Source organism: Macaca nemestrina, chromosome 20, assembly GCF_043159975.1.
Source record: "Macaca nemestrina isolate mMacNem1 chromosome 20, mMacNem.hap1, whole genome shotgun sequence".
In the NCBI taxonomy this organism is placed as follows: Eukaryota; Metazoa; Chordata; class Mammalia; order Primates; family Cercopithecidae; genus Macaca; species Macaca nemestrina.
This window is the reverse complement of record NC_092144.1, coordinates 56,590,784-56,615,017: the sequence shown is the minus strand read 5'-3', so window position 1 is coordinate 56,615,017 and position 24,234 is coordinate 56,590,784. Positions and strand designations below refer to the sequence as shown.

Sequence of the window (24,234 nt, the reverse complement as noted above, 5' to 3'; positions counted from 1 at the left end):
TCCCCCTCGAATGAACACAACGTTTTCTGAACTGTTCCCAGCATCCCCACTGCGAGCATTCGGGGAGGCCCCAGAGGTGGGGGGAGCCCTCTAGTAACTGAGACAGAACAGGGTGTTCAGTATTAGATTTCATCCCAGGCGCCTTGAAACAGCGTCTGCAGGGCCAGTCAGTCCCTTGATGCCTCCGGGGTGTGGTTTCAAATGCACAAAGGTTTCCAAGAGGAAGCCCAAAAAACCAGAGGTTGGGTTCTGAATCCACCTTCATCTGGACCAGTCCAGCTGCTCCTCATTGTCACCAAAGAGGAAAATAAGAGGCCACAGGTGATTCCAGAACACAGACATGGAGGGGAGGGATGCCACTCTAAGACATGGGGGTGGAGGGGCTGGGTACAGTGGCTCACTCCTGTAATCCCAGCACTTTGAGGGGTCGAGATGGGCAGATCACTTGAGGTCAGGAGTTTGAGACCAGCCTGGCCAACATGGCGAAAACCCGTCTGTACTAAAAATACACAAATTAGCTGGGCGTGGTGGCAGGTGCTTGTAATCCCAGCTACCTGGGAGGCTGAGGCATGAGAATTGCTTGAACCCAGGAGGCGGAGGTTGCAGTGAGCCGAGATTGCACCATTGCACTCCAGCCTAGGCGACAGAGTGAGATTCTGTCAAACAAACAAACAAAAGACACGGGGGTGGAAGGATTTCTGATTTCTGATTTCTGAGTCCCCCTCCCAGGCCCACAGGGTGTGACAGGAGAAGAGGGAATGGTTGGGTACTGGGTGAAGAGAAATTTGGAGCTCGGCTGCCTGGCTGCCTCAGCACCACCCCTTGCAAGCTGTGTGACCTTGGGCTGGTTACTTGACCTCTCTGTGCCTCCATGTCCTCATGGGAAAGGGGGATCATAGCAGAGCTTTCCTTCCAGCATTGCTCAGGGTACTGAAAAGGGTGTGATGTGTTTGTGCTCAAATCAACCCTAGGAGACATCATCTCGTCTTATTCCTGCTACATATCAGCGGCGGCCAGTTATTCACTGCACATGCTGGCCTTGACAGAGACCCTAGGGTAGCAGTCCCCGCCCGGGCTGTGCCTGGAATGGCCCAGAGCCCTTGTCCAGCATGCACACAGGAGCCACTCTTGGAATCTCGGGATGGTGCAGAGCACCGCTGGGGCAGCAACAGTCCCTAAAGCTTCCCAGGTGATTCCCAGCAATGGGCAGCCGGGGCTGACAACCGCGACCCTAGGGATCCTAGAGACCATCAGACCCCACAGCTGGGGTCACAGACTGTGATTCCGGAGCGTTTCTCAAGCTGGTCCCGTATCGCAGGTGCCTGGGGGGTCCTTTGAAAACTCAGCTTTCTGGGCTCCCGGCCCAAAGGGGTTCTGTAGGTCTCAGGTGGGCCGGATAATGTGTATCTAGTTCCCAGGAGACGTTGACGCATCTGGTCCAGGACCTGACTTTGAGAACCGCTGTCCTGCTGCTTTCTGCAGTCTAGCATTGAAAGGCCAGGGAAAACTTCGGCGCTTCCAGTGCTCGGGAAAAACCATCGCCAACACGATTTAATATTTATTTGTTTATTTTATTTATTTATTTGTATTTATTGTTGTATAGACGAGAGGCGGGGAGCGGGGGTTGAGAGTGGGTCACTATTTTGCTCAGGCCGGTCTTGAACTCCTGGCCTCCAGCCATCTCTTCCCGCACGATTTTTACCAGCGGCCCTGGAGCGCCTCTTGGTGGTTAAATGGGGCGCTGCAGCTCCTGTGCGTTGACATGCTCTCTGCATATCTAGATGTAGGAGATGTGGCCTCCTATGCAAGGGGCGGAGACAGCGCTGGGGAGGGCGGGGCCTCGGTGGAAACCGGGTCTGGGGAACCGGATGGGGGTAGAGAGTGTCGTTTTCTGTCCCCGGAACCCAGGCGTCTCCCTCCCTCCAGCAGCTGGTCATATCCCTAGGAGTTTTAGGGCGCCCCTGTCTCTGAGCTGGCTGCGAGATCGGCGGGGTTCAGGATCCAGATCCCCCCCCGGGCCAGCTCTCTGAAAGTCTACACGGCGGAACCTCCCCCAGGTCCCCCAGCGAACTCTGCAAGCTCATTTCCAGGCTGCCTCACTTTTAAACTCCAGGCACGTGGGAATCCAACCCAACAGCGACCACCATGAAGGCAGGTGGCCTTCTTTGGCGCCACTGCCTCCCCTACGCCAGCACCAAGCCTGGCACGGGAGGGGCAGTAGTCACACATTAATAACCCCCTATTATCACACCCACTTGAGGCTTTTAACCTGGCTCTTCCTGCATCTCCCGTCATGCGCTTCCCCCAGGCATCTGCTGGCCCCTCACCTCCTTCTGGTCTTTGCTTACTTGGCACCTTCTCAGTGAGGGTTTTCCAGGCCGCCCCGTTTCCGATGACTGCAAACCCTCTCCTGCCCCGACCCTCCTCGGGCCCTGCCTGCCAGACTTTTGTCCCCAGCAGGCCTCACTCCCTAATGCATGGATTTCGTCTTCATCTAGGAGGCATACCCACTGCCTCCCCACCGCATGCTCGCTCTAGGAGGTTCCTGTTTCTTGCACCTACAACAGGGCCTGGGAAACCCCAGGACCCTTCCTTGCGAGACCTCAGGGCCTTTACGCGGCCACTCCTTCGATCTCAAACGCTCCTCCCCACTCCCTGGGCGCACTCCCTCCAGGGGGCGTATCTTTCCAGCACATTCCCCAGTAGGCGCATCTGGGGTCAGCCTTCCCCAGTCCAGGTGATTTCTATCGACCGTCAGTATTCAACAAATAACTGAGCAGTTGCTGGGGCCGGGAACACCTCGGGGACAGGTCAGAGCTGACCTTGAGGGACTCTACTGCCTCTCCCCGCCACGCCCACCTGCCCCCTGCGGGGTAGGACCCCGCAACCACAACTCCAGAGTCCTCTGCAGGGACTGCTGTTGCTATGGGAGAGGAAGCCAGAGGAAGGGGACGCCATCTAGGGGATACTTGGGCCGTGGTGGCAGCAGCAGCAGTGACGGCCACCGCTGCGAACCAGGGGCTCCTGCCTGGCCAGCGCAGCCACCTGGGCTCTGGGCAGCAGCATTTTCCACGTGGCTCCTCCAATCCTCACGAGCGAGCAGCTCCCTGCATTGCTAGTCGTGAGCCCACCTGACTTCCTACTCTCAGCACTTCCTGATTGCAACGCCCGTGTCACCAATTTCCTCTATTAACCTCCCTGACAAGTCGGCGTGCTATTGAGAAACAAATGAGCGCACCAGGGGCAATCAGAGCTCTGAAAAATAAAGCGAGCAAGCGCAGAAAAGGTTACTTTTTTTTTTTTTCTTTTTGAGACGGCGTCTTCCTCTATCACCCAGGCTGGAGTGCAGAGGCACGATCTCGGCTCACTGCCCCTCTGCCTCCCGGGTTCAAGCAATTCTCGTGCCTTAGCCTCCCGAGTAGCTGGGATTACAGGTAGGCGCCACCACGCGTGGCTAATTTTTGTATTTTTAATAGAGATGGGGTTTCTCCATGTTGGCCAGGCTGGTGTCGAAATCCTGGCCTTAAGTGATCCACCCGCCTCGGCCTCCCGCAGTGGATTACAGGCGTGAGCCACCGCTCCCGGCCCATGTGATTTTATTTTAACACAGATAACTGTCTTTGAGTTAGAGACAGGACTTTGGGGCCCAGAAGAGGTGGGAACTCCAAGGGGTTGAGAGAGGAGAGCCTGGGTCCACAGAGGAGGTCTGGAGGGGAGTGTCCACCACGTTATTTGAGGATCCAGCAGGCAGGGCCTTAAGAGCAGCTCCACGCCCCAACAAGAGAGAAACTGCCCCAAATGGGTCGTCAGGACAGCTCTGGGAAACGGGCCCAAGAAAACGCCTTTAAACATCCCTGTTTCACTGACAGGAAGACTTCGGCCCAGAGTGGACGGGAAACAGAGAAGCGTAAGCCTCAAATAGTTAGAATGGTAGCTGAGACCAAATTTTGAGAATTGGAAATGTTTGCATACCATACAAATGAAAATCAGAAAAATATATGGGGATTGGCAAAAGGGCATCCTCTTTCCCCAACACTTTGCCGCCATCTGCTGGACGAGTGTTGTAATGACTATAAAACACCGTGGTGCTGCAGCGCCCCCTAGCGCCATGCAGTTGACAGGCACAGAACAGTTCAAGAGAATTGTTTTTTCCCACCGGGACGTTTCTGAGTTTATTTGGGGCACACCCGGGCGAAGGCCCTGCACCTAGAAGAAGGTGTTGGGCCTCTTGGTGGTGAAGCGTGGCTTGTGCTGACGGCGCAGGACCCGGTGGGGCAGCGGGAACTTGATCTTGGAGTCGTGGAACTGCTTGACAGCTGGCCGACGGCACTTGCTGGCTGCAATCTCCTCCACCTTCATGATCTGAATAGAGTGGGCCCGGGCGCGGTGGCGAGCGCCCGTGTCTCGGTAGCACTGGGTGACAGCACCCGCAGTGGTCAGCTTCCGGTACTCCCGGTACATGTTGTGGGTGCCGCTCCGGGAGTCACAGCGCAGCCAGATGCCGAAGTTCTTCACCGGCAGGGGGCGCGTCTCAAACACCTGCCCACAGTAGACAGTCTCCCCTGAAGACTTCTTCATCTTCTTTTTTTTTTTTTTTTTTTTGAGACGGAGTCTGGCTCTGTCGCCCAGGCTGGAGTGCAGTGGCGCGATCTCGGCTCACTGCAAGCTCCGCCTCCCGGGTTCACGCCATTCTCCTGCCTCAGCCTCCCGAGTAGCTGGGACTACAGGCGCCCACAACCGCGCCCGGCTAATTTTTTGTATTTTTAGTAGAGACGGGGTTTCACCGTGGTCTCGATCTCCTGACCTTGTGATCCGCCCACCTCGGCCTCCCAAAGTGCTGGGATTACAGGCGTGAGCCACCGCGCCCGGCCCATCTTCTTTAACTGAGATACAAAGTACCAGAAGCGGGACTTGGCGACGACATGATTAGGCGCAAAGATTTGCATGCGGTAGAGGGGCTGTGTGTGGCATTTGGGGGTGCGCAGGCAGCGACCCACCACCTTGTACTCTCGTAGGGTGCCCGAAGCCTTCATGGCGTCCTCTCCGCGCTCGCCGCCACCCGCAAAAGCGAGAATTTTCTTTTTTTGAGACGGAGTCTCGCTCTGTAGCCCAGGCTGGAATACAGTGGAGCGATCTCGGCTCACTGCAACCTCCGCCTCCTGGGTCCGGGTTCAAGCAATTCTGCCTCAGCCTCCTGAGTAGCTGGGATTACAGGCACCTGCCACCACGCCCAGCTAATGTTCTTGTATTTTTAGTAGAGACGGGGTTTCACCAGGTTGGCCAGGCTGGTGTTAAACTCCTGACCTCTGATCCGCCCGCCTTGGTCTCCCAAAGTGCTGGGATTACAGGCGTGATCCACCCAAAAATAGTAAAAGACCGCTAACAAAAATGCTTTGAGGCCGGGCGTGGTGACTCACACCTGTAATCCCAGCACTTTGGGCAGTCGAGGCGGGCAGATCACGTGAGGTCCGGAGTTCGAGACCAGCCTGACCAACATGGTGAAACCCCGTCTCTACTAAAAATACAAAAATTAGCTGGGCGTGGTGGCACACGCCTGTAATCCCAGCTACTCAGGAGGCTTGAACCTGGGAGGCAGAGGCTTCAGTGAGCCGAGATCGCGCCACTGCACTCCAGTCTGGGCTACAGAGCGAGACTCCATCTCAGGGGGAAAAAAAATGCTTTGAGAGCTGCACAGCTCTGGGGGAAGTCGTGAGTTTTCTATTCAGGGGTAAGGTTAGGGACCATCCATGTACTAAAAAGGGAAAAATCAGATTAACCAGGCAGGATAAATTCTTGCCATCATAAAATTTTTGTTTGCTAAAAGGGGTCAAAAGCTTTTCCCCAGATATTATTTTAGCATTTGGCATCAAAGGGCTGTTGCGAAGACCCTAAGTGCCTGCAAACCGCCTGACACGTAAAGCGCTCAATGCTACTGCAAACTGGTTCAGGGCACAGACTGCAGCCAGTCAGCTGGTGCTCAAGTCCCGTTCTGCCACTTGCTGGCTGTGTGACTCTGAGTATGTAACTTAACCTCTCTGTACTTCAACTTGCTTATCTGCAAAATGGGCATCTGAAAAGTGTCTGACTGAGCTGGAATGCAATGTTAATGCGTGTGAACTCTTAGAACAGAGCCAAGGGGCCAGGCGTGGAAAACGCCTGCTGTTCCTCGACTTATCCTGAGATGGGTGCCCACCCTGCCCCTCCTGGTCCCTTCAGGTTTTAACTGCTTCCACACGTTTTCCAGTGTCCAAATTCCTCACCCTGGCTCCCCACATCTGCTGGACCACGGAGATGAGAGCCACAGGAGGGTGTGGGCAGAGGCAACCATGGGCCCAGTTTCTCCATCTGCCAGGTGTGGTGCTGGCAAGGAGGGGTGGGGTGGTGGCCTGTCCCTCTGGCTGCCAAGCAAATGACATCCCCCATAGGTGGGAGGCAGCCCCCGCCCCCCTCCACTGGTGCTATGGAGGTTAGGTCATCTCTCTGCCTGCCCTGGTGGCCAGAGCTTGGGTCTGTGACCTAATCATGGCCATTGACAGATGGGGGCCGGGGAAGACAGCGTGAAAGGGACCAAGAGAACGACAGGGAGACAGAACTCAGGTCCTTCCTGCCTTGGAGTCTCTGCTCCACCCAGCTGGGTGGATGCCTGGGTCCATCCTGGTCGATAGGGTGGGGAGCATCTAAGGCCTCCCCCTCCCCCGGGTTCTCTGGTCTTTACTTCACAGCTTCCTTAGTCGGTGGTGAGGCTTCTAGGACCCCTAATTCATGTCCACCACTCCTGGGAGTTCACATCTGCTCCTGCCAGACCCTGAGACTCCCCAGCAGCCTCCGACACCATTGCTTAGTGTCCACACCTGCCCCCAACATCTCCCCCACCTCCGTGTACCTGGCACGTCCCCAGCTTGATGACCCTGATCCAAACCGTAAGCTGTCCCCTACTTCAGCAGACTCCTGTGCTCAAGCGATCCACATGCCTCTGCCTTCCCAAGTGCTGGGATCACAGGCGTGAGCCCCCGTGCCCGGCCAGCCCTGGATGTTCATCACCTGCCTCTACGGGCGTCTCTTGGTCACACTCCCTTTTGGAAGCTACTGTTTCTTTTTTGTTCAATTCATTGCCTCTAACTTCAGAGCCCTACTCACGTGTATTTATCCCCCTTGATTCCCCAAAACTTATCGGCTTACCCAGACCTTCCCCCGTTAAATGCTTTCGCTCCCTCCCATATCCCTTCCGTTTCCCTGAGCCCAGCTCTGTGGCATTGATCCGCTCAAAGTTCTGGTCCTTCTGGTGGGTGTGCCTGAGTCTCTTTGTTCTGACTTTACCGAGACATCGGTCGCCGTAAAGACCCCATCTCTTGCAGCATCTTCTGAATTTCTCTTCTCGTTTAAAAACTTCCTCCAATAGCCACTTGGAAAAAGATAAAATGAGACCCATTCCTCACATCACATACAAGAAGGAACTCCAAATAGACTGGAGATCTTGACATGAAGAAGAAACCCAAGGGAACTTCCCTGAAACCCGGGTGTGGGGAGAAGCACCGACTCCCACGCCAGCACAATTAAAGAAATACTCATACATTTGGCTTCATAAAAATAAACCTGCACCGTGGCAACAAACCACAAGTGAAGTCTAAAGATAAAAGACAGTCTGGGATATAGACTTTCAAGCGGTTAAGGTGGTACAGTTTATGTGATGTGCTTTTCACCACCATTTAACAAAAAAGGACAGAATGGGGGAAAATGATCCGCAACATACATCACAAGCATGGGGCCTCTGCTGTGTCCCCTCCGAGGTGCTCCCACTGGACAGCCCGGCCACACCCGATGGGGAGGAGACGGCGGCCAGACAGGGAGCACTCTTCAGTCTCGGGGAGGGGGAGGAGCGTGATCGTCACAAACGTCCATGTCAAAGACAAAGAGGGGCTGAGGAAACGTTGCAGATTGAAGGAAATGAAAGAGACAATTGAATGTGAGGCAGGACATTGCTGAGGCAAGTGCTACAGCTGGAATGCAGTTGGTTGATTTAAATATAAACATTGAATGCTCCCTTGAGGGACCCAGCTGCCACGGGGAGAGCAGCTCAGGCCACATGGAGGCCACACGCAGGCGCCCCAGTGCCGGCCCAGCTAACGGCCCACAGCAACTGCAGTCACGGGAGTCAGCCCCCATGGAGTCCAGCCGGGCGAGTCTTCAGATGCCTCCAGCCCTCAGGTGCGCCCCGCACAGCCAAGCCCAGCCAATCACAGAACTGAGGCAGACAGCAAGGCGTTCACTGTGTAAGCCGGTGAGGGTTAGGGGGTTTGCTGTGCAGCTGTGCAGCACGGGAGTAGCCTTGACCAAAGAAAAGGCTGGCTCCTGGAGGTCACCTGGGAGCCCGTGGCGTGTCCTCCCTGATAGGAACGTCTCTTTTATCTGGGGCCCTGGGCCACAGTGGACAGTCTATGCTAAGGACGTGATTTAGGGTGGGGGCCGTGGGTCTCTCTGGAGGCTACGGTCAACCATGTGGGGTGAGCAGTCCCCATGACCAACCCCTGAAGAAAACCCTGGATGCAGAGGCCCGGGTGAGCTTCCCTAGGTGACCACACTCCAGTACGCTGTTGCATCCACACGCGGAAAATGAGCGCCGTCCACACGACTCCGCAGGAGAGGGCAGCAGGACACTCACACCCCTCTTCCCTCCGCTCATTCTCACCCCCGTCTTTTCACTGTAATGGACCCTAACTGTGAGGATAATGGCTGCTCTGGGTCCCGGGAGGCCTCCTGAACTGCAGCGGCAGGAAACCCCGACACCCAGTGAGTCCGAGCGCCTCACAGCTGCCCGCCTGGCTGGCTCCCGTCAGGTCTGAAGCGCCCTCCCGACAGCCATGGTGGCTGCTTTGGTCTTTCCCAGGGAAATGAATGGCACTGGCAACCTGGGCCTCGGGCCTGTTTTCCTGAAGCCATGTGTACTTGGCTTCCGGCCCCCGGCGCACCTGCCCCCAGAGGGCAGTGCACTCACTGCCGGGCTGATGGGCCTTAGAGTACGCCTCCCCAGCACCTACGCGCAATCAGGACCGCAGATGCCTCATGTCTGCCTGGGAGGCCTCCAAAGGGCCCAACACTCCTGGACGCGGCCCTGCAGGAGTTATTTGCTCCAGACCATCCCCCAGTGCCACTTATCACCGGAGAAAGCTGAGTCCAGAGGAGCTCAAACTTGGAAACACAATCTCTCTGGAGGACCAAGGCCTAGCGGGGCAGCCTGAATGGGATCCAACGTTAACCGTGACTAAGAGCCACCTGGGAGTGAGACAGGGGTCCTCTTGGTCTCCCTTGATGACTGGAGACGCCTGCCTCATCGTGTGGCGTGAAGAACCACTGCTGGGCCTACCCTGAGCAGGGAGCAGGGAGCGGCGCATCGCGCTTGGTGCTGGAGCCGGCAAAGGGTGAGGAGCTTCTTCAGCTTCCGCTCTGCTCCACTCAGTGCTGGCCTCATCGGCCCCACCCAGGTGACAGAACTCTCCCCGGGAGCCCACGGCGCTGGGCGGAGGCAGCGGCCACTTGGGCTGTCAGCCCAAAGCTGGGTGGGCCTGGCCAGTGGGACTTCGTGGCCTCCCCACCCTCCGGATCTCCTCAGCAGGCAGGCAGTGACCCAACCCCGGCAGCTCCTGCGGCTCCACCATCCAGAGACAAGCTGACTTCCGATAATGACTTTATTTTAACATATTTAATTACAGACATAAAATAGCTGGGGAGGGGGGTGAGCCCCAGCCTAGCCCCACCATGGGGCTACAGGAGGGGAGGCGCAGGCGAGGCCCCCCTGCTGACCCTCTCTCTGGGGGTCTTCCTATGGCAGGGCCCTATTGCTTGAGTGGGGGAGGAGCCATGCAAACGAGGGGGGCAGGGCAGCCACTCAGCCCCACCCCACCCCGAGGACGGCCTCCCCACAGAATGCCCGGGCTGTGCCCCCAGCCCCAGCTGCTCCACCTCCTTCCTCTCTGTCCAGGGAGCAGACCCTCTGGCCAGCCCCTGACTCTGCCCCTACCCCCTCTGCAAACCTAAAGGGGAATAAATACAAACTTTACAAAGTAAAAGGGGGTCCAACGTTGCCCTGGGGCGGGGCCTGCTCTGCCCCTGGCCCAGGGCCGGGGTCCGGTGGGAGTGGAGGGGCCCTGGGGTGCAGGCCGCCCCGCCTGTCGCCTCACATCATTCCTAGCTGCAGCAGCGTGTTGGCGTAGGCCATGGGCTTGACGTTGGGATGAGGCTGTGGGGCCGGGACAGGTGGGATGGACAGAAGTCACAACAGAGCCCCTGAGCACCCAGAGTACCCACCGGCGAAACCTATCCCTGTCCCTTACCAAGGTCTCAGCCTCTTTGTCCCCAAGCCAGGATGGGAGGGGCGGGGGCCCTGAGGGGTGACTCACCACTGCTGTGAACTGGTGGAACTGAGGCCGTAGGTCGGAGCCCTGGAGGTGGATGTAGGAGGCTTTGTTCCCCATCTGGTCGCTGCAGGGACAAGAGCAGAGTGCACAAGGTGGTCAGGGCTGGGCAGGGCTGGAGGGTTAAGGGAAGGAAGGGCTGGGCAAGAAGGGACAGAGAGAGGGAGAGGGAGGGACAGAGCCACGACAGACACAGATGAATGGAGAGACAGGGACGGGAAAGACAGGAATCCAAGGGGAAAGAATGGGAAGGGCAGGAGGATGAGGATGGGGAAAAGAGGGTGGGAGTGAGGGAAGCAGGAGCAGGGAGGGGCAGGGCGTAGCTCACAGAGGTGGATGCTTGCCAGACCCCACTAGGAATCTGACCACGCCTCCAGCTTTGCCCACACGGAGACACAGGGAACAGAGGAACGTGTCACACGGCACCACGGGGATGCAGTCAGCCTAGTCCAGGACACAGGTGACTCTACAGCAGGCCTATTCTTGTTGAAGAGGAATTTGTTGAAGAAGCCTATTCTTCAACAAATAAATGATGGGGGTGGGGAGAGACAGGGAACTCATAGGCAGAGAGACAGAAAATGTGGGCCTTGTTTGGGTCCTGTCTGGAAGAAGTCAGCTGGAAAAGACACTTAGGAGAGACCAGCAGAAAGAGAACTTGGCAGGATTCGGGTGAGGGCAAGGGATCAGCACTCCTTTGTGGGTGTGTGTGTTATGTTTTGAGATGGAGTCTTACTCCTGCCCAGGCTGGAGTACAGTGGCGTGATCTCAGCTCACTGCAACCTCCACCTCCCGGGTTCAAGCAATTCTCCTGCCTCAGCCTCCCGAGTAGCTGGGATTACAGGTGTGCACCACCACGCCTGGCTACTTTTTGTATTTTTAGTAGAGATGGGGTTTCACCATGTTGGCCAGGCTGGTCTCGAACTCCTGACCTCAGGTGATCTGCCCGCTTTGGCCTTCCAAAGTGCTGGGATTATAGGCATGAGCCACCGTGACCAGCCAGCACTCCTTTTGTGAACATGATATTGTGGTTAAGAAAAAGACCCTGGCCGGGCGCGGTGGCTCACACCTGTAATCCCAGCACTTTGGGAGGCCGAGACTAGGCGGATCACGAGGTCAGGAGATGGAGACCATCCTGGCTAACACGGTGAAACTCCATCTCTACTAAAAATACAAAAAATTAGCCGGGTGTGGTGGCGGGCGCCTGTAGTCCCAGCTACGTGGGAGGCTGAGGCAGGAGAATGGCGTGAACCCGGGAGGCAGAGCTTGCAGCGAGTAGAGATTGCGCCACTGCACTCCAGCCTGGGCAACTAAGCAAGACTCTGTCTCAAAAAAAAAAAAAAAAGAAAAAGAAAAAGACTCCTTTCCTTCTGAACCGTGCTGGGCAATCAATGGGAGGAAGGTAAAGTGCCCGGGGCTTGCTGTAACCCGGGGCAGCTGGTCAGTGCCCACAGGCTGGTCCCACTGGTGCTGCAGAGGTGGCTGATGCGCACGGGGGTGTTCGTCATGCTCTTTCATCTGCTTGTGCCCGTCTTTGACACGTTCCATCATAAAAAGGCAAAACAAAAACCAAGACAAATCTCATGGCTTGGCAGAGGCCCTGGGCAGGAAAGGCAAAGACATACCAGTAGTTGGGGGCAGAGAAGACGGTGACACAGCGGCCTCCGTGAGCCACCTCATAGCCCTCGGCCTTGACCTCGTGGCTGCGGATGATGTAGTCCAGGTTGTTCTCTTCCAAGAAGGCCTTGGTGACGTCAGGCCCAAACTGACAGCTCACGCCCCGCTTGCTGACCGAGCGCCCGTTCTGACGGTGGGCAGATGGGAGAGACGGGGTTCAGGGTGACTGTCTGCCTCTACCTGCTGCCCACAGCCCACACCCGCCGGCCCTGCACCCCACCCAGACTCACCTGCGGCTGTGGATCTGACCAGAGCAGGTCACACATGGGACCTGGTGGGGAGTGAGGGAAACATTAGGAACCCGTCCACCTCCCCGGGGGTGGTCACTCATAGGCCACCTCCTGGCCCGGCCAGGTGCCCACCCCACAGCACAGCCTGGGTGGGGACTGGGCAGGGGACATCCAGCACGGACATGGACATTCAGGACAGGTGACTGATTCTGAGCCACCCCTACTCGCTATGCTGATCTGCCCTCCACACCCCACTCAACCCCCATGGCCCCGAAGCCGGACAGAGCTTTCAATGCCACTATTCAGATCAGGCCCTCTCCCTGCTCAAAGCCTTTGGTGGCTCCGCACTGCCCTAGGAACAAAGTCCTCACTGAGGCCTGTAAGGCGCCACAGGATTTGGGCCCAGTGAATCCCATGTCCAACGTCAGCCCGCAAAGCACAGCCCTGCCTGCTCGCCAACTTCTCCCTGCCTTGGGACCCCTCCTTGAGCCTGGAATATGCTCGCCAGATGCCTCTGCTTCTTGAAGTGTCAGCTCAAACCTCGCCTCCCTGGAGAGGCCTTCCCGACCACACGGAACTGGCGCACCCAATCCACGTCCTCTGCAGCACTTACAGTGTGCACGGGCGTGTGCACCAGTGCGTGAACTCTCTGAGGTGTGTCCGCCACCAGCACAGGAGCCCCAAGACCTCCCCTCCCTCCAGGGGTCCGCAGCTGAACTCACAAGGACAGGCGTGCTCAGGGGTCACCGTGCCCTCACCCCGCACCACGGTCATGACCGTGCTCGCCATCACAACCCCATGAAGGAGGTGCATTGGCCCAAGTCACAGGTGAGGAAACTGAGGCTCAGACCCGCTGTTCCTTGCCAAGGGCACAAAGCCCATCCTCTGAGGCAGGGCCGGGTTGCCAGAGAGATCTGAGCCCAGGCTGCCCCTTTCTGCTGCAGACACCCGGCCCCACCCTGCTCACCTGAATCTGGGGGTTGTCGATTTCGCTCGATTTTCCGGATGTCATCCAGGGTGACGCCATCTTCACTGAACAGGCCTCCGTGCATGATCTGGGGAGTTGGGGGATGCCGCTGTGAGGGAAGGTGCCAGCCACCCACAGGCCCCGACTTCCTTCACCAGCACACATCTGCCCAGGTGTGGCTGGGCGGGGAACCCACACTCAGGGCTCACGCCATCCTCACCAGCACTTTGCCGTTGATGCACTGGGCCAACGGGAGCCACTCGAACACCTCGCTAAAGAGCTCGTACATCTGGGCTGTGTACTTGGCCTTCACCTCACCCTCGAAACCGTAGATCTGGTTCATGTTGTCTGTCTCGTGGTTGCCTGGAAAACACGGGGACAGGAGAGAAAGCTCAGCCTCCAGGTACATCAGTGTCCTCCAGCCAGGCACCCTCAAGGCCCAGAACTGTGCGTGTGTCTCCTGCCCCCGTGGGCTTCATGCCTCCCATTGTGGTGCCTTCCAGATTGGAGGTACCAAGGGTGGAATCTTGACAAAAAGTAGGTCCATGGCTAGGCACCGTGGCTCATGCCTGTAACTCCAGCACTTTGGGAGGCCAAGGCAGAAGAACTGCTTGAGCCCAGCAATTTGAGACCAGCCTGGGCGATATACTGAAACCTCTCTACAAAACAATTTTAAAAATTAGCTGGGCATGGTGGTGCGTGCCTGTAGTGCCAGCTACTTGGGAGGCTGAGGCCAGAGGATCACCTGAGTCCATGAAGCAGAGGCTGCAGTGCGCTATGCTCATGCTACGGCACTCCAGCCTGGGCAACAGAGCAAGACCCTGTCTCAAAAACAAAAAGTAGGCCCATCCGCAGAGCATGTGCCCCAGCCCAGCCCACGCTGAGCTCCACCCTTCCGTCTCGGACAGAAGCACCTGGCCGCCTCCTTCCCTTCCAGCGCTTGAGGGCAAGGAGAAGGCTGCCCAGCCTCGCATCTGCTCAGACTCTGCTTGTCCAGTTCCTTGGCCTGAGTGCTTGTTGCCTCCTGCAACGAGGCCCACAGTAGGGGGCTTCCTGAGCTATGGCCCTGTGCTGGGCACTGCTGCATGAACCCTGTGAGCCCAGGGACACAGGCATGCAGGCTTCGCCCCAGCCTATCACTCCCCTCCCAACTCACCCCGACCCTGCCATGGGCAGGGCCTCCCTGTGTGGCCCTCACATCCTGGTGAACTCCTCTTGTCTAATCTCATCTGGACACCAAGAAACCTATATTTTCAACACCCCTCGGAACCTCACCCACACCCCATGTCTCCTGAGTCTCACAGCCACATCCAAAGGGGAGCTCCTCAGCTCCTGGCCACACCCTGCTCTACGTCTCCCCATCTTTGTCATTGGCAGCCACAGTCCTCCAGATGCTCTGGCCAAAACCCTAGAGGGCCCCTTTTGTTCCCTCTTTGTCTCACACCTGTGTCTGTTCCTCCAGCAAATACTCTGGGCTCTACTTCAAATTTCATTTTTTTTCCAAAGAGACAGGTTCTCGCTCTGTTCCCCACACTGGAGTGCAGTGGTGTGATCATGGCTCACTGCAGCCTCACACTCCTGGGCTCAAGCAATTCTCCCACTTTGGCCACCCAAGAAGCTGGGACTACAGGTGCACAGTGCCACCATGCCTGGCTTTTTTTTTTTTTTTAAGACTGAGTCTCACTCTATCGCCCAGGATGGAGTGCAGTGGCGCGATCTCAGCTCACTGCAACATGTGCCTCCCGGGTTCAAGTGATTCTCCTGCCTCAGCCTCCCAGGTAGCTGGGATTACAGGTGTGCGCCACCATGCCTGGCTAATTCTGTATTTTTAGTAGAGACAGGGTTTCACCACATTGGACAGGCTGGTCTTGAATTCCTGACCTCAGGTGATCCACTGCCTTGGCCTCCCAAAATGCTGGGATTACAGGCATGAGTCACCACACCCGGCCTTTTAAAAAAATGTTTATTAGAGACAAGGTCTCACTGTGTTGCCCAGGCTGGTCTCAAACTCCTGGGCTGAAGTGATCCTCCTACCTCGGCCTACCAAAGTTCTGGGATTACAGGTGTGAACCACCACACTCAGTTCCAGGCTCTACTTCAATCAAGAGAACCCGAATCTGACACCAAGCCTGAATCTGAGGGGGCACAGCTGCCTTGTCAACAGTCTCTTTACTCCCACCCTCGGGCCCTGGTCTGTTCACTCCGTCACTCAGCTTGACTTTAGTGCCAGATTTAGGGCAACCCAGAAGCCTGTTTCATGTCCTTGTGCGAATTAGAAAAAGGGGCCCATCCTCAGACCCTTGTTTGCCATCTGCTGAAAAATGGTCAGAGTAAACATCCATTTCTACACTATCTATGATATAAATGCGTCCTTTGGTGTGATGTTATTGTGCAGTGCACAACATACTCAACCTTAAAAGGCCGCCCTGTGAATGATCTCTGAGTCCACAAAATAAATACAGCTGCAACTATTATCCTTGCAGAGTAAGTGCCCTACCCAGGACCCCACAATGAACCCAAACCTTGTCGCTTCCCAGCTCACCTCGAAGTAGGTGAAAGTGATCTGGGTACAGGAGCTTGAAGCCGAAAAGGGTGAGGATCACTTCTACAGAGAAGGAGCCTCGGTCCACAAAGTCACCATTAAATATCTGTCCTGCTAAGGAAAACATGGCAAGCGTGGAGGGGAAGGGGTGGGGTGGGGGGTGGTGGCAGAAGATGGGCCAGATGGGTTGCTCCTGCCTGGTCTCAAGGCTCCTGTCAGCACCTCCCAATCAGTGAGGACTTGGCAGGGTGCAAGGGGTCTGGGTTTCTAACCCTTTCCTCACTGTGGCTCCAGCCAGAGCTTGGTCGCTGAGCCTCAGTAGTATGGCACTGAGGACCCTGCCTCCTGTCTCCCAGGAAAGCCAGTGGTGGGGAGGTGCGGGGACCAGTCAGTCCACCTGCTTCAGCTCTCCTCAGACAGGCCTGAGCCACAGGGGAGATGGGACACAGACCCTCCCACCACTCACCAAGCAAATACCATAATATGTGGAGATACTTACACAGCATCGAGCGTGGGCCAGGCCCTGTTCTTAGCCTGTCCTCTCAGGAACTGCTGAGTAACAGGGTTGCACATATTATTATCCCCCTTTGCAAGTGGGGATACTGTGACACCAAGCAGTGAAGTAACCTGCTTCGCTCACACAGCTGGGAAGTGGCAAAGCCAGGATGGAACCCAGGTGTGGCCAGTGCCAGGTGCCATTCAAATGCGATCCTGAGGCAGACGAAGACAAGCCAGGGCCCAGAGAGACTGAGCTACCAGCTCAGGTCCTACAGCCGCTGGGTGCTGGCCCAGGCCTGTCCGAGCCTGGAGCCTGGGGTGCGTGGCCAGCCTGCAGCTCCACCCACATCTTGGTGCCCCAGCATGGCCAGGCCTCTCCTTTCCAAGGTCACGTCTTTTCCCTGGCAGGGGCTCCTCCCCCTCTGCAGATCTGAGGCTGGGGCTGGGGGTGGAGGTGGGGAGAGGGTGGCTCTGCCGAGAAGGATACATAGGGGTTGGTCTCCGAGGGTAAACCGTTGAGCTCGAATATGTTAAGGAGGTCATAGAACTGGCCATGGGTGTCCCCGCATACTGTAATCTTCTCTGTCTGAAAGAAAAGAGGCCACCGGAGAGGGAGGGGCCCAGAGAGAGATGTGGGGAGGGGGCAGAGGTGAGGGGAAGGGTAAGAGTTCACAGTAGACCGAGAAGAATCATGCAAGAGACACAAGCAGGGGACACAAACGAAGAGGGTGGGACAGAGACCAAGAGGCCAGCAGAGAAATGGGATATTCAGGAGGAAAGGCACAGGGGTGGGGGTGTGAGGGAGACAGGGAGGTGGCTCCGTGAGTTCCTGAGCTCTGTGGCCCCTCCCCAGCCAGAGAGCCCACCCCCGCTGGCCCTCCCCCGACTGCCCCACAACGCGCACCTCTTTGAGTGTGGTTTCCACGAGCGTGCTCAGCTTGGAGAGGACCTCTTTGACCTGTACCAGAATCTGGAAGGCAGGGCAGACTCAGTGGGACCGGCTGCAGGGGCTGCTACCCAACCCAGCCCCGAGAGCCTGGACTGCCCAGGAGACGCTGCTGGGCTGAGGGCGAGGGAGAAGCAGGGAGAGAAGAAAAAGGGCAGGGGAGGCCTGGGGGAGCAGGGGCAGGTGGGGCCAGAGGCAGCCGCAGGCTTCTGTGGACTGTGCAGTGCTGAAGCATTGCGATTGTTTCATGTGAAAATCTGGTTCTTGAATTATCTGAAAACACTCAGCATCATGTGGAAATACATACATGAATCCAGATCGTAGAACATTTTATAAAAGAACTGGCCTGGACACAGCTCAATGTCACTGTCATAAAAGTCTCCCAAAAAAGAAGTGAGACTTTCCAGTAAAAAGAGGTAAAAAGGCAGGTCATAGGCAACACTGGTGCTTTCAATGGACCCTGAATTTTTAAAAAGCAGCTACAAAGGATGTTTTAGGGAAAGCTGGGGAGAATTAAAATATTAACAGATGTCTAGAAATGCAGATGATTTATTTTTCACAGACTGGAGATGACCTTGACAATGACATGCATATCTGTCAATGTTTCCAGATTTTCCGGATGGCCCGTGGACCGTCTACCTTAGTATTATCGCATCAATGATGAATTTCTAAGGTAGGACAATTCAACTGTGGTCATACAAGAGGACGCCTTTGTTTTTGGGAGATCCAGGTTATTATGACTGCAACTTACTCTCAAATCGGTTAGGGGAAAAAAAAAAAAGGATACACATACAAATGCATATATAAGCAGACAGACACATTAAGTCAATGCATTAAAATGTTCACAAGTGGTGAATGTGGGTGAAGGGTGGATAGATGTTAACTGTACTGTTCTTTCAGCTCTCTGTAGGTTTGACAGTTTCCAAAATAAGCTGGGGAAAAGGTGTTAAGAAAATGCAGGAGGCACCCACTTCCAGTCAGAAGGCAGAAAAGCTACAAAAGACTGTCTCGCCCTAAAGATGAAAACAAGCCAAGCAAGCAACAAAATCAAATTTAAAGCCATCTGAGGGCTGGCAATGCAAAGGGACCTAAATTAATCAAAATGCAGACAGGACGAGCCTTTCCTTGGGGAAGGAGCCCACAGCTTTTATCCTGGTGCTTGGCAGGCGGGCGGGATGCCCTGGGGCTGGGCGTGAGGGGAAACGAGTGGAAGTTCATGACCATGTGGGGGCTGGCGTGACAGATGAGGACTCCAGGGAGCCCCAGCACAGCCCGCCTCTGCCCCCGCCAACTCCCTCACACGGGCTTCAGGGAAGGCTGGGTGCGAGGTAGTGAGGTGGAGAGAAACCCCCTGAGGTACAGAGCGGGGTGAGACTGGAGAGCAGCAAACACCCCAGCGGCCCCACAGCCCGACGGCAGGGCTGAATACCAGAGGTCTCCCACAGTTCCAAAAGCTGGCGACTTTAAAACATAAAGACATCCCTGGAATTCTGCCAGGGCTAAGATCCCAAGGTCTGCTGAAGGGAAACTCCTAATTCTACTCTGAACACATTTAAAGCCAGTGGTAAAGAAATTCCAACAAAAGTTGCCCCTAAACTACAGATGAGGTTCACACAGCCCCTCCCTCTTGTGGCTCAACAGAAGAAATGTGTGCCGTTTTCTTGTTTGTTTGTTTTAAGACAGGGTCTCACTCTGTCACCCAGGCTGGAGTGCAGTAGCTCGATCACAGTTCACTGCAGCCTCAACCTCCCAAGCTCAGATGATCCTCCCCCCTCAGCCTCCCAAGTAGCCAGGACTAGAGGTGCCAACCACCATGCCTGGCTAGTTTTTGTATTTTTTTTTTTTTGTAGAGATGGGGTTTCTCCAAGTTGCCCAGGCTGGTCTTGAACTCCTGGGCTCAAGCGATCTGCATGCCTTGGCCTCCCAAAGTGCTATGATTACAGGCCTGAGCCACGGTGCCCAGCCTAGGTGTGCCATTTTCTGAGGAAAATCTTTATTTACCTCAGTCTCTAATGTTCTTTTATACAAAATGCCTGGCATACAATAAAATTATAAGACACATGATGAACTGGTAACAGAGCCAAGATCTTGCCATTGCACTGCAACCTGGGCAACAACAGCAAAATTCCATCTCAAAAAAAAAAAAAGACTGTCCAACTGGATAAAAAGGCAAGACCCAAGTATATGCTGTTTATAAGAAAAACATTTTAAACATAAAGATACCAATGGCTTAAATACAAAAGGGTAGAAAAGTTATAGCATGCAAATATTAAGTGTAAAAATCTGGTTTCACTATATTAATAGAAAACATGGATTTCAATCCAAAAAGTACCAAAGGCACTTCATTATAATGAGTCAATTCATCAAGAAAGCATAACGATCCCAATTGTGTACCTAATAAAAATTTCAAAATACAGGAAGCAAAAACCTGAGAATTATAGAGAGAAATAGGCAAATCCACAAGTGCAGTCAGAGCTTTTAACAGCCCCCTCCCAATAAATGATTGAGCAATTAGAAAAAAATAGGCTATAAAAGATTTTTAACAGCAGTCTCAACCATCTTGAACTAATTGACATTTATAGAGCCCTATGACTAATGACTGCAAAATACACACTATTTTCCAGTACATACTGCAAGCGTGCCAAGACAGACCTAAAAATAGCCGCAATGGAATCATCCAGAGTGTGTTGTCTGACCAAATTAGAAATCAGTAACAGTAACATCTAGAAGTCCCCAAATATTTGGGAGTTAAACAATACCCTTCTCAATAACCTATGGATAAAATAAGAAACTATAAAGACAATTAGAAAAAAATTCTAACTCAATGATAACGAAAACATGACACATCAAAATTCATGGGATGCCGCTAACGCACTGCCTGGAAGGAAATTTAGTTTTAAGTGCTTTGCTTAGAAGAAAACAGGTAAAATTAACAGCATTAAAGTTCATCTTCAGAAGCCAGAAGAAAGCAAATTAAGCCTCAAGCATGCATGGAGAATAATGAATGAAAAAATCAATGAAACAAACAAAAAAAATCAATAGAGAAATTCAACATGAACAATGAAAACATGTTCACAAAAAGACTTGTCCAAGAAAGTCCATAGCGGCTTATACTTATAAAAGCTACAAATAGAAATAACCCAATTGTCTCTCAAAAGACTACATGAACAAACCATGGGCTGTTCAGACAATGGAGGACTTGAGCTACTGATACACACAACATCCATGTATGATTCCCACACACCGTGCCACATAAAAGAAGAGACACTAACTGTTCTAAGTCCATTTGACATTGACATGAAATTCAAAACCAGGCAGAATTAATTTACAGTGGTGAAAAATCAGATCAGTGGTTGTCCCTGGGACGGGAGTGAGGGCTGACCAGAAAGTGGTCAAAGTTTTCTGGCTGACGGAAATGTTCTGTAACTTGTTTGGGCAGTGGGCACATAAAACTATAAAAACTCATCTAACTGGACACTTAAGATTTGTGTATTTTATTGTGCATGAATTATACTTGAATTAAAAACAACCACGAATGGGGACATTCCTCCTCCTCTCTTACCTTTAACAACGCGATCATCAACAGCTAACCCATACAGAGCACTAACCATGTGCTAGGCACTATTTGAAGCAATGATGTGGATTACACACAGTTACTCCTTACCACAGCCCTTGGTGGAGACGATATGATTATCTCCACTGTACAGGGGAGGAAATCAAGTACAGAGAAGTGAAGCCATCTGCCTACAGGCACACAGCTAGTATGTGGGAAGGCAGAGATTTGAACCCAGGCTGCCTGGCTCTCTAGGACCTATCAAGTGGCAGCTTCCCACATGGCCTGCACACTCCTGTAAGGGTCACCTGCCTGTCAACCTGACTCACAAGAAGTCCCGCATCCTCACAACCAACCCAGGAGGTGGTGGATCTTGGCAGATCCCCAAAATTATGGTAAAGTCCCTGATAGGTCAGGGCAGGGGGCCTTGTCCAGATAGGATACCAGAGCCCGAGTCTCACTCAACCAGTTAACACCCTGTGGCCAGTTGCCCTCCTGGTTCGGAGGAGGGGATGGTCTCAGGACTAGGAGCCACCATCAGGTCCCAAACAGCCTGCAACAACCAGCAGCCACAGCTGCCCAAGAGCCTGGGATGAGAACTCCAAGCAACAGACTCCGCTGCTTCTTCACCTTTCACCCTGACCTCTCTGGCCCTTTGTCCCTGCATCTGTCAAACGGCACTGCCCGCCACCACCCCAAGCTGCTGTGGGATGGATGAGATGAGACTCTGTGGGAAGCCCTTGGCACGGTGTCTGGCACACGACTCCTGCTCAGTGTTGGCTGTCGTGGCCGCCCTCCTCCTGTCGTTTTGCTCAGTGCCCATGGCTGGCAGCACTGTGATGCCACCCCAGGGTTCCCGGGTGCCCGGTACCTGACAGGTGCATTACCTGGTAGGCGCATTTCCGGTGCAGTTTTTTCTGGTCCTTGTACCACTGCATGAGCTCCTTCATGAAAGTGATTGTCACTTTGCCATCCTCAAGCTTGGGTCCGCTGTACTCATCCTCAATGGCTGGGGTGTGAACGAGGGGGGACACGAGAGTCAGTGACCACAGCCACTGTGAGTGGGGAAGAGGTCTCGCTCCTAGGGATGGGGCAAACCTGGCTCTGGACACACAGGTTGAGAGAGGGACGGAGCAAGTGAAGAGTCCCCTCCTGGGTCAGGTCTGGCCCAGAGGCCTCTTCCTGACCTCCCTCTCTACCTTCACCCACATCCTTTTACCCTATTCAGTTTTATGGCACTTAGCACTATTCATTTCGTGACTTGTTCATCATCTTATCTCCCTCCTAGAATATCAGCTCCATGAGGACAGGGAGGGCTTTGTTCATAGCTGTACCCCCAGTGCCTAGGACAGTGCCTGGCACATAGGAGATGCTCAATAATCATCTGTGGGGTGATCCAGAACAATCACTTGGATCCTCTCAGCACCTAGAGGTGAATCAGACACAGCCTGTGGGGCCTGTGCTACTACCCAGAGGGAGGGCCCGTGAACTGGCAGTGGGTCCACGGCTCCCCAGTCTTGCTCACTGGGAAACGTGAGGCCCTGCTTTGGGCTGTGGATGGAGTGCCCTGGAACACAGGCAGAGGAGTGACAGACAGTAGGCTGGGGACAGAACAAGGGGCCACCCCTGAGCGCCCCCCCACCCCCAGGGAATGAAGAGGGCCCGCGTGGAATGTTCTGGGCTGAAGCATGGCGCGCCCGGGCCCGACTCACTCATGCTCTCGATGTCCAGTGAGTCCACCACGGAGCGCTTGTGCTCGTCGCCCGCGATGGCCCGCTCAAAGGCCTTCTGCTTCACGATCTTGTTGCACTCCTGGTATTTCATTTTGGCGTCCTTGTCGTGGGGCTTCACCTTGACAACCTGGTGGGGAGGGAAGGAGTGTGCACGCTGAGGCTGAGGTGGGGGTACAGCGGCTGCCCCCAGGCTGCTCAGCCCTGGGTTCCATGAACACGGAAGTCAGACCGCCTGGGCGCCAGGTGCTGACGGTGCAACCCTGGACATGTTTAACCTCTGAGCCTTGGTTTCTGCACCCCAAAACTGGGTACAGCAAAGCTGCCCGCACGGGTGCACTTCATCAATCTTAGCCAAGAGTGCGCTAAAATCAAACAACTGCCTGTCTGAGGGTTATGGGCTCAGGGTGCCCTGTAAGAATCCCTGTGGGGCGAGCGGCGTCCCAAGCACATGTCCTGATGCTACTATCGTGACTACCAAGGCGGCAGGAGGATGAGAGGAAGGGCCCGCAAAGGGCCAATGACTTGCTGGACGACATGGGCTCCCCAAGCCCAGGTTACCTCATCTCTAACAGGGAGGTGACACAGGGCTCCCCTGCCAGGGCTGTGGGAAGAAATAAGTAACACACAAGGCCTGGCACGCAGCAGGGGCAGGCGGGCAGCAACACTGAGTGCTGTCACTTCCCTTGCTCACCCTCTGGGGAGGCCTGGGACAAAGGATTTCCCTGTTTTGTCCACTGAAGAGAGGAACTGAGGGTCACAGATCCCGGACACTGGGTTCAAATCCCAGCTCTGTAGGTCATGAGTTGGGTGACCTCAGGCAGGTGAGTCTGCTTCTGTGGCTCAGTTTCCCTCTGAGGTGGGACTGAGAACCGTATCTCCCTCAGAAGGCCACGGTGAGAGCTGCACGGGTGAATGCTTGTGAACTCTGCACAGTGGTGCCAGGTGAAAGGAAACTCCACGTGGGCGCCCACTACTCTTCACGGTCCCCGCTCTGGGGCTGCTGCGCTGATGACCAGATCAGACGATAGGCGTGGGGCGCTCGGCTTTGGGACAGAGCAAGTTCCCAGTGAAGGGAGCCCTATCCTCTCCCCTCTCCCCATCTTATTTACTCCAATTCCTGCAAACTCGGATCTTCTAACCTGAAAAGCAGACTGGATTTGGGAGCTGGATTCGGATCCTGGCTCTGCTACTTACTTGCCGTGTGACTTTGGGCAAGTGACTTCACCTCTCTGAGTCTCAGTTTAGTCATGTAGACCCTGTCTGACCTGCCCACCAGCCTTAGCCTCCCCAGGAGCGGACCCCCACAGCTCCTGTGCCAGAGGACAGACTGGGAGGCCCCAGGGCCGTCCCTCAAGGAGCAGGGGTGGCCTCTGGTGGAAAGCCTGGCAGTGTGAGTCAGAAACCTCCAGAGACACCCACTGACCCCTGCAGGCTGGTGTGACAGAGGTGAGGGGTGAGGCTCATCCACGCTGGGAACAGGTGTGTGTGTCAAGCGGGGTGAGAAGAGCCCATGCCTAGCAGGCCACGGCTTCCTCCCTGTCTGGGCAGGCCCAGGGCACCCTGCCAGGCAGCTCCACCTGGGCTGTGGGTGGGTGTAAGGCAGGGGAGGAAGACAGCACCAGGCAGCCCCTGGCATCCTTCCCAATGGGGAGCGGTTATGTGCGCACACCCGGCTGGTGTCC

At 54.9% G+C, this 24,234-nt stretch overlaps 2 protein-coding genes across 2 annotated transcripts in view; both read right to left on the bottom strand.

The window, feature by feature from the left end:
- Positions 1 to 4,173: 4,173 nt before the first annotated feature.
- On the bottom strand, positions 4,174 to 5,047 carry LOC105478577 (large ribosomal subunit protein eL20-like). The gene is made up of 2 exons (XM_071087210.1): positions 4,866 to 5,047; positions 4,174 to 4,569 (listed from the first exon to the last, which is right to left on the bottom strand). Exons 1-2 carry the CDS (start codon positions 5,031 to 5,033, stop codon positions 4,207 to 4,209), a joined length of 531 nt encoding a protein of 176 aa, XP_070943311.1. The 5' UTR covers positions 5,034 to 5,047; the 3' UTR covers positions 4,174 to 4,206.
- A 4,618-nt stretch (positions 5,048 to 9,665) lies between these two features.
- LOC105478578 (protein phosphatase 5 catalytic subunit) overlaps positions 9,666 to 24,234 on the bottom strand; it is a 39,107-nt gene continuing 24,538 nt past the window's right edge. The window contains exons 3-13 of the mRNA XM_011736033.2: positions 22,532 to 22,679; positions 21,707 to 21,828; positions 17,225 to 17,290; positions 16,808 to 16,906; positions 15,823 to 15,928; positions 13,501 to 13,643; positions 13,281 to 13,368; positions 12,314 to 12,354; positions 12,032 to 12,210; positions 10,395 to 10,476; positions 9,666 to 10,234 (exon numbers count right to left, since the gene is read on the bottom strand). Coding sequence (XP_011734335.1) covers positions 10,172 to 10,234; positions 10,395 to 10,476; positions 12,032 to 12,210; positions 12,314 to 12,354; positions 13,281 to 13,368; positions 13,501 to 13,643; positions 15,823 to 15,928; positions 16,808 to 16,906; positions 17,225 to 17,290; positions 21,707 to 21,828; positions 22,532 to 22,679 — 1,137 coding nt within the window. The 3' untranslated portion in view covers positions 9,666 to 10,171. The remainder of the gene's footprint in view (positions 10,235 to 10,394; positions 10,477 to 12,031; positions 12,211 to 12,313; positions 12,355 to 13,280; positions 13,369 to 13,500; positions 13,644 to 15,822; positions 15,929 to 16,807; positions 16,907 to 17,224; positions 17,291 to 21,706; positions 21,829 to 22,531; positions 22,680 to 24,234) is intronic.

Coding starts and splice junctions, on each gene's coding strand:
- LOC105478577 (XM_071087210.1), bottom strand. CDS start 5,033: ATGAAGGCTTCGGGCACCCTACGAGAGTACAAGGTGGTGGGTCGCTGC. Junction 4,570..4,865: donor AGTTAAAGAAGATGGGCCGG/GCGCGGTGGCTC, acceptor AAGATGAAGAAG/TCTTCAGGGGAGACTGTCTA.